General features: G+C 58.3%; 2 protein-coding genes across 2 annotated transcripts; both read right to left on the reverse strand.

The window, feature by feature from the left end:
• Window positions 1-2,398: 2,398 nt before the first annotated feature.
• LOC136024079 (skin secretory protein xP2-like) lies at window positions 2,399-6,902 on the reverse strand. Its single transcript, XM_065699157.1, has 4 exons — window positions 6,886-6,902; window positions 3,950-4,013; window positions 3,196-3,810; window positions 2,399-2,830 (listed from the first exon to the last, which is right to left on the reverse strand). Exons 1-4 carry the CDS (start codon window positions 6,900-6,902, stop codon window positions 2,753-2,755), a joined length of 774 nt encoding a protein of 257 aa, XP_065555229.1. The 3' UTR covers window positions 2,399-2,752.
• A 1,328-nt stretch (window positions 6,903-8,230) lies between these two features.
• On the reverse strand, window positions 8,231-9,557 carry HEXIM1 (HEXIM P-TEFb complex subunit 1). The gene has a single exon (XM_065699085.1). It carries the CDS (start codon window positions 9,343-9,345, stop codon window positions 8,431-8,433), a length of 915 nt encoding a protein of 304 aa, XP_065555157.1. The 5' UTR covers window positions 9,346-9,557; the 3' UTR covers window positions 8,231-8,430.
• Between the last annotated feature and the right edge of the window lie 1,069 nt (window positions 9,558-10,626).

Below are 10,626 nucleotides of genomic sequence, written 5' to 3' on the forward strand. Positions count from 1 at the left end.
CATCCTGCCTGTGTGACGACAGGTGATGGAGACCTAGCCAGGTACAACTGGCCACGGCTCCAGACCCCTCTCCAGGGCAGGATGAGGCCATGCTGGTGACGCTAGGCTGCTCCCAGCACAAGGAGAGGCAGGATACGGCCCAGGTGTGTGAGAGATCCCAACAGCCACTTGATGTCAGTGTTGGCCTGATGCTCGTTCGGGGATGAGCAGCAAAAATGAGTAGGAACAGGCCAGGAGAGGGGAAAAGAGCAGTTTTCCCAGAGTTATCACCAGCGGGATAGGAAGAAGGATTTTAAGGAGCGAGGAGAAATGGGCTGGTCCAGGGATGGATAAGCAGATCCCTCCATCCATCCTGTCATATTTTCCAGCCTTCAAAACGAATCTCATTACTGACAGTTCTTTGTTTAACAGCCACTGACCCCTAGCCCTTTCTCACACCTTTGCTTTCAGGTTTGAGAAGGTGGCTCCTCCAGAATATCCACTCACCATGGACATCCTCTTCTTGTGCCTTATACAATCAATTAATTAATAAAATTCATTAATCATTAGCACTCTCACCCAGGCATTCATGGCTCGTATCATCAAGTTTTCCCCATCTGCCCAGAGGAGCTCCTGACAAAGCTGGGATGGGTTTTCCAGGTGACTCCCCAGTTCCAAACCTGCTCATTTTCCCCATGGGGTGCACCCTGAGACATCCCCCCCCCCCAACACTCCCAGCTGCCTGTGTAGCCCCCCTAGCCTTTGGGCTGAGTGAAGGTGCCCTTTGTGCAGTGAACTAGGCAGATTTAGGTATTTTTGCTTTTTTTGTAGGACCTACAATAAATGGTGCCACCAAAGGGTTCAGCTGATGGACCTTGACACTGTGTGACAGAGTGGCTTGTGGAGACGGGGTCACCTGGCTGAGTCTGGGATCTGTCTGTGATCCCAGTGTGCCTGACAGATGGGTTGATGATCCTGGGGGTTCACAGCCCCTGCTCTCCATCACCCAGTGGGAGGATGCAGTCCCTATTCCATATCACCTGTGGGGGTATCCTGTGGGATGAGTGCTGGGAGCATGGTGTGGGGTGCTGGGGTGCCAAGTGCTGGGAGCTGGATGATGTGTTTGATTGGTTTTGGGGTGCTAAGTACTGGAAGCTGGAGATCTGGGTGCTGGGTGCTGGGAACTGAATGGTCAGACTGTGGGATGTGAGTGGGAAAGCCAAGCTGGTGATGGGGGATGTTCCACATCAGCTTCGGCTTCAAGAGAGAAGGAGAGCAAAGCAAACAGCATGGGGCAACAGAGAGGTGCCAGGCTGTGCTTTGGGGTGCCCTGGGGACAGCACAGGGATGTGAAGGCACCCAAGGGCTCCCAACAACAGTGTTTAAGCAGGGCAGGCAGCACCAGTGCATTGAGAGGCTTGGCTGGGAGCAGGGCTGCGGTGGGCAGGGCTCTCTGCAGAGCTCAGTCAACAGCACTGAGCTCCCCTTGCTCCACCTGTGCCCCAGTCACTGGAGGCTTTGCTCAAGCTCAGGCTGGTCCCAACAGGCAGCTCGTGCCCCATCCAGGGCAGTGCTATGCTGGGGCTATGGTGTGGTAAACCCCCATAGCACTGCAAATCCAGACCCAAAACTGCTCTGGAATGAGAAAGCCCCCTCATCACTGGTTTAAATTCAGCCCCCTGCAAAGTCTGCCCAGAGGCCTGCGGCAAAGCCAGACAGGTCTGCTGTCCTGCAGAGGCCAACTTTGCATGACTGAGGTTGTACAAATATCCAATGTCCTTCCAAAATACTTCTGAGAAGTGTGGAAAGGGTCAGAACACCCAAGTTTTTGGGTAGCACGAAGGGCAGGAGGACCCATGGATGGCAGACAGGATGATGGCTGTGCCCAAACCTGGCTAGTTGTGCTCAGCTGCACACCCTGGGGTGTGGAGGAGGCTAAAACATGGCTGGAAAAGACCCAAATCCATTAGGAAAGGAATCACTCTGGAGCTATAAACCACAAAAGCCGCTGGCATCAGCAGCTCAGGGATCAGCCTGTCACTGTTCCCCGTATCTACAGCAGGGTCATGCTGGGATGGGCAGGTGGCAAGATGTGGATCTGCCCCTTCCTCCCCAACCACATCCCAAGATTTGGACCATTTAACATCTCCCCATCTCCTTTTCCATTCAGGAACAGCCAGACCATCTCCAAAACCAACCCTACAGCAGGAAACATTCAGCGTAATTAACTCCCATCGATTAGCATCTTAAAGGAAAGGAGGGGGGGGAGAAGAGTTTTGATTTTGGGGTTTAAAGGCCAGGAAAAAATCCTCTTTGTCCCAGTTCCCAGCCTTGTTCTTCCCAAATCACACTGGGACACGGCCTGGGCCCTGCCTGCCCCATACTTCCCTCCAAGAAAGGAAAATCCAAGACATCCGCCTTCATACAGAAAACCTTTCTTATTTTGTTAGCCTTTATGCAAAATTTAGTGCTTACTTTTGCCTTTTATGCGTCCTGATCCCCCAAATACAAATTATTTCCTTGTGTACTTGCAGCCTGAGCGCCATCACGGTGCGGTCATTGAGGTTGCCTGACAGGAGCGTCACCAGCACCAGAGGGAAGAACGGAGGCTTTGGGAAACATCTGTGTTGAACACTCGGAAAAGCTAATCAGCTTCGCTCTTGGGTCACTCCTCTCCTTGAGATCCAAGATGGAGCCAAGGCTCAACCTGGAAGGAGGCGGCGGAAGAGCTGGAAATGGGCAGAGACACAACCTGGGGTTTCTCGCCAAGTTCTCACCAAGTTTCACCCCCGAGATAGCTCCACGCTCCCCACAGGGATCCGTGCCCGCCAACTGCCATCCGGGAACGGTTCTGGAGGAGGAGAAAGGCATTAAAGAGTTAAGCACCAGATGGCTGAAGCACAAGGCCGGGTTTAGAGCTGGGCACCCCGCTGAAAACCGGGACCCCCACTCTGAAGCCGGGACACGCCCCGTTTGGAGCTGGGATTCCCCCAGCTTCGAGCCAGGCACCCCGCTGGAACCGCCCCGTTCCTCCCGCCTGAGCCAGGCCTCTCCCCGCTGTGCCACCAGCAGGAGGGCAGCACCGGAGCCGGGTTTCGCTGCCTCCTCCCGGTTCCGGCGGGCCCTGACCGCCCAACCGAGGGCTCAGGCGAGCCCGGGAAGGGCCTGAGGGGTGGGGGGGGGGAGCCCGCCCCGCCGCGGCCGAGGCCCCGGTACCGTGTCGCTGGGCCCGGGGGCGATCGTCAGTGCGGGGCGGGGTCCAGGACCGGCCCCCCGCGGCCACCAGGCTGCCCCGTCCCGCTCATCGCCATGGCAACGCGCCGCGCCCGGCTGTGGCCCGCTCCCGGTGGGGTCCCTGGGAATCATGGGAGAATGAGTCTGAGCCCCCACAGGCGCCACCACCCCTCCGCGGCACGGGACTACAAAATCCATAACCCCGCTGGCGGCTGCGCGCCCCTCCTCTTCCTCTACAACGCTCGTTTCCATTGGCTCCTCCAAGTCGTTAAGTGGCGGCACGGCGGCATCTGATTGGCAGAAAGGTTGCAGCGCCGAGGCGCCGGCTATGGCGGCCGAGCGGGCGGTGGGGAAGCGGAGGCCGCCATTTTGTGTGTGTGTAGGCAGGCTCCGGGCCTTGTTGCCGCCGCCGGGGCGTGGGTGACGCGGAGCGGTGGGGCAGGGGAGCGCCGGGGACCTGCGGGGGGCTCCTCCTCGCTGCCGGGCCGGGAGCGCGGGGCAGCCCGGACTGGCGTCCCTTTGCCGGGAGGGGAGCGCGGGTCTCCCCGCTAGCCCTGAGGTGGACGGTGGCGCCGCACCCGCCACAGGCCGCTCCCCCTGTCAGGGCTCCGTCGCCGGCGGGTTGCGCCTCGGCTGGAGCCTGGGGGACGGGGCTCGGGCCGGAGTCTTGAGTGCGCGGTGGTGCGGGGGAAGGCCCAGGCAGGCTCTCCCTGCACCGGGCTCCGGCGGTTCTCACATCGTGGGTCCGCTCGGCAGCGGGGCCTTGGCTCTGCTCCCGCCGGTAGCGCTGGGGCGGGGGACTGAGCGTGGATGTTCCAGCAAAACCGTCGTTAAAACGGCATCTGAGCGCTGCTGGACAGCAGCGCCCGAGCTCCCTGCGGGGCTGGGCTCTGGCTGACGCCCGGTGTGAGCTAACAGCGCCGGTTGATGTTGGAAGTGGGATTTGGCTTAGGAATTGTGATTCCCGGAAGGAGGAAAGCCTCAAGTTCCACCGTGCCACCTCACAACACGGCTCTAATACACTGCGGGGGGTGGGAATAATCTCTCGAGTTTAATCCTTTGTGTCACGCGTTTTAGCCAAAGCACAGCCGGATTCCCAGAGGGATTCCTGGAGGGAGCTCTCCCTGTCGGGATCCAGTGAATCACAGTTAACATGGCCTCCCCTTGCTGCTGCTACCGAGGGGCAGCTCCTGCTGCAGCGCTTGGAGAGATTTAAACACAAAAGCAGTTGCCTGTTGCCGGGGCCGGAGGTAACTTTGCGAGCTGGTTATAAACCGGAGCGAACCTTGGCTCTGGGTTAGAAAGGCCACTCCTTGGGGCTGTGGAAACAACTGCGGGGGATTTCCCTGTGCAAAGTTACAAAAAGGCTGGTTTTCTTCAAACTTCCCCAAACCCCAGACCAAACAACCACCCCTCAGCATTGAGCAGTGTGTGAGCTGCCTGTCTCCTCCAGGCCCAGCTCCCTTGGGGATAGCCTAGGTTGAGTCCCTGGTTGTGGCATCAGCAGAGTTTCCTTCAGCAAGGGGCTCAGCCATGGCTCCTTCCCTCTGCAAAAGGCAGATGATGTTGGCGCATCCCTTGGCATTAAGGGGATGTGATTTAGATGCGAAGCAGTGAGATTTTGGAGGCTTTCTGGCATAAGTGCAGATTGTGCTGTCAAATGGGGACTCCTCTAGTTAAAATCCAGATGATCTTACATCTCTGCAGTTGGTGGGTTGGTTTTATTTGAAGAAGGTGCTTCATTGTTGTGACTCTTTGGATCATTTTTGACCCCCACGTTGCTTTATGAGGTCTTGAATCCCAAAATTTCATCTCTCTATGAACTGCTATGTTTCCAAAGCAGGGGGGTTAGTGTGGTGTGTGTCTTTGCAGACTCATGAAAGCTGAAGATCTAATTTCAAGCTGATTTTGCCAAACCAATGGGGGTTACACTCAGTTCAGGCCATGTGCCTTGCACCTCCCTGCATTGTTAGAGGGGGGGTTTGAAGGGTGGGAGCTGGAGGGGCTGATCCTAACACTGGGGTTTGGTGTGTTTCAGAGGGACTGACAGCCGCCAGGTTTTCAGTGCTGGCCTCACCAGCAAGCACTGTGAAACTTCTTCCACTGCAGATACAGGGCTGCAGATCCCTGTCTTTTAACAAAATCCTACTTCTCTTGTGGCACAAGAGACTCTCCAGGACATCCTGAGAACTGTGTGAATATATCCTTGGAACAGAAAGCTAAGGTTAGTGCAAGTGAAGTCTCAGGCAGGACAGCAGGGTTACTGGCAGCACCATATTCCTGCTTTATAAAACCTGGCTCATCAAACAGGCTTAACGGACCTGGGGACTAATTGCCATGCTGGAAACTTGCTCCTTGAAACCTTTTCAGACCTGGAGGGACAGCAGCATTGAGGGGCAGGATTCTGGTTTCACTTCACACCAGCATTGTGACATGAAGCTGTTAAGTTGAACTGGTTCCTTTATTTCCTTGCAGTAAGCAGCATCTTCAAGGAACTGGTGTGTCCTTGCATCACTTTGCCCCTGTGCCATGGAGGAATGGCCATAACCACAGGTGGGATGGTTTTTCTTTTGAGTTCGTGCCATAATCCCAGGACAGAAATGCTATCCTTTCCTCCAGGAAACCCTTGGGAAGGGAGGAACTTTGAAAGCCCTTTAGGCAAGGGGGTTACTCCATTCCCCATGTTTCTGAGGCTGATTGCCACAAAACTGCCTCAGCAGTGAGCCTCTTCCTGCCACTCAGCCCCCAAGTCGAGCTCCAGCAGGCAGATTTCTGCTGCCAGGGGCCTGTTTGGAGGGTGTTGCCATGCCAGCAGCACTCCTGAGCTCACCAGAGGAGCCAGAGTAAAGGCCAGTTGGCTCAAACAAGCCAGGAAAGACCAAAGTGGTGGCAGGAATGTGCTTCAAAGGCTTGGCAGGCACGGCTGCTTGCCCTCCAGCGAGGTACTTGCCCTCGACCAGTTAAGGCAGTGCTGCCTCCATGTCAGGAGGGACTAATTGCTGCCTGTGCTCCCACATCACAGCAGAGCGGCACTCTGCTCTCTGGCGAGCTCCAGGATTTGATTTGTTCCTCTGAACCAGTGAAGCTCATATCCTCCAGCATAGCTCTCAACTCAGCTCCAGGGCCAATGGGAAGGCTCTGGAGTGGGAGCTCACCCCTCAGCCTGCAAGGTGGAGCACAGATGAGCTCCTCATCCGTTACTGATCCACACGAAGGTTTCAAAGGTTCCTGGCTGCCATCAGCGTCTGCCAGGAGGTCTGGACACAGGAGCTGGAAGGTGCCTTTGCAAGGAGACACGTTCTGAAACACCTCTAGATGTAGGGGTCTGGGTAATCTGCTTTGGATGAAGACTCAGTTTCATTTAAACTGCATGGAATAAAGCAGGGTAAGTTGGTAGAGTCAAAGCAGGGGGAGAGCTGATCACTGTGGTACTTATGTTTCATGTGTTCAACATTTGCGGGGAACTAAAGACTTATTCCTAGGAGTTAAATGTAACCAGGTTGGGGTTACATTTACATGAAGGGTGGATCATGTGGCTGTGCTCAGTGTGGCAACACCATCATGCCTGGTTTGGGTTAGAAGGGAGCTCAAAGCTCATCCAGTTCAAGGCCCCTGCCACAGGCTGGGATACCTTCCACTAGCCCAGGTTGCTCAAGGCTCGTCCAACCTCACCACGTAACAACCATCATGCTTGATTTCTCTAATAATATTTCCTTGCATTAAGATTTTCATGTTACCCAGGTGCCAAGAGCTGCATTTGATGGTGTGACACATAGCACGCATCGCCAGTGTCATCTGCCATGTGCCTGCAGTTCTTCTGCCCCAGAAGCAAATCACAGGCAGCGGATCCAGAGTGGGAATCTCTCCTTGGTGGGGAAGGAATTGCGGGAGAAACATCCGGGATGAGCGGGAGGACTCGGGTCTGGTGCTGCTCTTCCTTGGTGCTGAGATCCCCATTAACTGCCTGTGGGCCGGGCTCAGTGCTGACAGCCGCTCCGGTCTCTGCTGGATGATGTCATGGCACAGGGGAAGGCAGTGTGGGCGCTACTGGCTCCGGAGCAAGTCGCCCTCCAGTAGTTTCCCTTCTCCCTCCCCATGGATGCCCCGGAGCACACAGGGCTGTGCCACGCTGTTGTTAAATCAGGCCTGCTCCATAAAACCAAAGCCCTTTGGTGCAGCCGCTTTAACCCCCGGTGCTGCAGCTCCCCTGCACTGGGTACACCTTTTTCTCCCCTTCCAATCTTAACCCCTCCATTTTTGTATAAAAGGCCATTTTTCCCCTGCTGTAGCCTGGGGTGTGTGTGTGTGTGTGTGTGTGTGTGTGTGTGTTAAAAGCACCCCCCTGCTCCCAGGTACCAGTTTCAGTAATCCGTACTCCTCATTTCAATCCCAATGGCCTTGGTTTATACCACAGCCCAAAGCAGAGCAGGCTCAGACCATTACTTTACCCTTGAATTTACCTGTTTTCTCCCCAAAAACCCTCTCGACCATGCAGCTGCCTGGAGCTTCTCCAGCTTTTTTCCTCTCCTGCCCCTCTTGGGCACAGCCACAGGGAAGGAGAAGTTTGAGCATCGCATTCGCCTTTCCTGCTCCCTCCTCATAAGCCATTCCAGAGGCCACGCATTGACTCCCAAAATTTCCCCCTCACTTGGAGCTGAAAGTACATTTTGGGGCAGTTTTTGCCCAGCTCTCACTGGCCTGACCCAGTTTTTTACCACCTAAAGAGGAAGAGAAGTTCACTTTGAGCAAGCCTTGAGGCAAACATGCACTTGAGCTCAGAGGTGGACACAGGTCCGTGGCACACATGCGTTCGGGGCTGTTCTCCCTTCTCCAGGTGCTTTTACTTATTTCAGCTCCTCAAACAAGATCAGAACCAAAGGGTGACCGACAAAAAGAGCTGAACAGGGCACTCCAGCTTCCTTTAACCCAACACCCAACAGGACAGCATGAAAACAATTCTAAGTGTATTCCCTACCAGAATGCCACCAAACGTTCCCAAGAAATCACACCAAACCCGTTACAGTTACAAGTAATTAAATTTATTAGACCTATATTTTTATAGTCAGTTTGGGCCAATTTACAGCTTTCCTGGAGAGGGTTTTTTTTTTCTTCCCCACTTTTTGGTTTAGACACACACACACAAAAATAATCATAAACCCGAAACCCCCAACACATCAACACCCCTTCCCCCCACCCGGTGCCCGGGGCCGGGTCCCGTCACTCCCCCGGCTTGCAGGGGCCCTTCTCAGCGCGGGGCGCGTCCCGCTCCCGCTGCAGCCGCAGGTTCTCGGTTCTCAATCTGTCCACCTCCAGCTCCAGCTGCCGCACCCGCGCCGCCTCCGCCCCCTCCCCCCCGTGTTTTTTGCTCTCCATCCTTAGCCGGTTGTTCTCCTCTTCCATACGGGAAAGGCATTTCTCCAGCTCCAGGTATTCCTTCACCAGCTCCTGCTTGCTCATGTTCTGCAGGCTCTCCACATGGTACCGCTCGTACGTCTCCGAGAAGTCCCTCTGCAGAAACTCGCTGCCGTCACCCCCCATCCCGTCGCTTCCCCCGTCCTCGTCCACCGCCTCCTCCAGGAAATCCTCCTCGCTCGTGTCGTCCGACTTGGCAGCCGCCCGCCGCTGGTACAGCCCCGTTTTCAGATCGGGCTCCTCCTGGTCGTGGTCCTCCATCAGGAACTGTGTCGTGTTGTAGGGAGCCACTGGCTGCCCCTTGGCGAACATCTCAGCGCGCAGCCGGGAAGCGCGGAGGCTCTGCCGCTCGTCGAACTGCTGCTTCTCCTCCCAGCTCAACTTCGAGTACGGCTTCCAGCGACGCTTCTTCTTCGACGGCCGCCGACGGTGTTTCTTCTTCACCGGCCACTCCTCAGTTCGGCCCACCGCTGCCCGGTACCGCGGGCCCACGCCGGGACGCGCCGCTCCACCCGCCGCCGGCGGCGGCCCCTCGGCGCCTCCCGCTGCCGCCTCCTCCGCCGCGGGGGGCGGCAGCCGCTCGGCCTCGCCATCCTCCGCGCCGCCGCGCTGTGGCTCCGGCCGCAACTCGGGCTCGGGCTCGCAGCTGGGTTCCGGCTCACTCTGGAGTTGCGGCTCGGGCTCGGCGGGCACCGGCTCGGCGGGCACAGTGTTAGCCATCGCGCTCCGCTCCCTCGGGGACGGGCGCTACTCGAGCAGCATGGGGCTGCCCCCCCCGGCTCAGGCCGCCTGGGCCATGGCACGGGGCAGAGCCCACAAGGATCGCCGCCGCCGGAGGCGGTCACCGGTCACGGAGGAGTTAACGCCGCTGGGCCCGCCCTCCCGCGCGCATGGCACGCGCCGCCGCCGCCCCCCACCCCCCCCACCCCCAAGCACCGCTCTGCCGCTACCGCCCGCCACAACCGCCGCCAGCTCCCGACTGGGCCCCCCGCCCGCGGCCCCTCCTTAAATAGCCGCACGCGCCCCGCGCAGGCGCATTGCTTGTCCCGCCTCCGCTACACGCCAGAGCCCCGCCCCCGCCGTGCACCCATCTCACCCACTAATGCTACACGCCACGAGGGCGGTGCCACTCTCAGCCAATCAGAGGGGGAAGAGGGCGGGCACAACGGCAGGACCACACCCTCATGGCCGCTGCAGGAGGGGGGCCGCGATTGGCCTCGCTGGACGTCTCTCGCGAGTGGCTCCGCCAATCCGGGCAGGGGGAAGGCGGGGCCAGGCCGTACCACGCACGGAGGGGCGCTCCTGCGACCTTCAGAGCCGCGCCGAGGGCAGTGCCCCCCTACCCCTCGGCAAGCCCATGCGGCTGCCAGAAAGGAGTGCCAGCTCCGCGGAGGGGCGCGGGGCTGTGCTGCGGCAGCCAGGGGGTGTAACAGCAGAGAGGGACCTGGGAGGTCCTGCGGCGGGGTGGGGGAAGCGGACGGATCCTGGTGCCGCGCGGTGGGAGATGTAAACAAACGGCAAAGAAAGAAGTCCCTCCTTAAAGGCACCGCGTCCCTGTTTTGTTTAGGAGTGGTGCAGCGCTGCACTCCCGGATCTTGGAGCGACCGGGCGGTTGGGTCCTGGTTCTGCCACCCCGCCACGGTGACGATATGCCCCCAACATGGCCCCTGGGGCCCCACGGACAGCGTGGGGTGTTGGGGATCCAGGGCTGGGGGGACACTGGGGGAAAAAGAGGATCACCCGAGATAGGAACCTGCGGCCGCGGTGGGCAGTACATGGGGGTCCGCGGCCACGGAGTGGAGGGCAGCGCAAGGGGCGGGGGGGGAGTGGTCTCTGCCCGGCCCGCCACATCGGCTGGGACCCCCGGGTGGCACAAGGCTCGCGGGCAGCAGCGACCGAGCACCACCGGTGGCACCGCTGGCACAAGAGGGGTACCGCAGGTCCCCAACAAACCCCATACACCGCGGGCAGAAGCTGCCATCTGCCCATCCGGGGCCAGGA

The sequence above is a fragment of the Lathamus discolor genome, chromosome 20 (assembly GCF_037157495.1).
Source record: "Lathamus discolor isolate bLatDis1 chromosome 20, bLatDis1.hap1, whole genome shotgun sequence".
Lineage (NCBI taxonomy): Eukaryota > Metazoa > Chordata > Aves > Psittaciformes > Psittacidae > Lathamus > Lathamus discolor.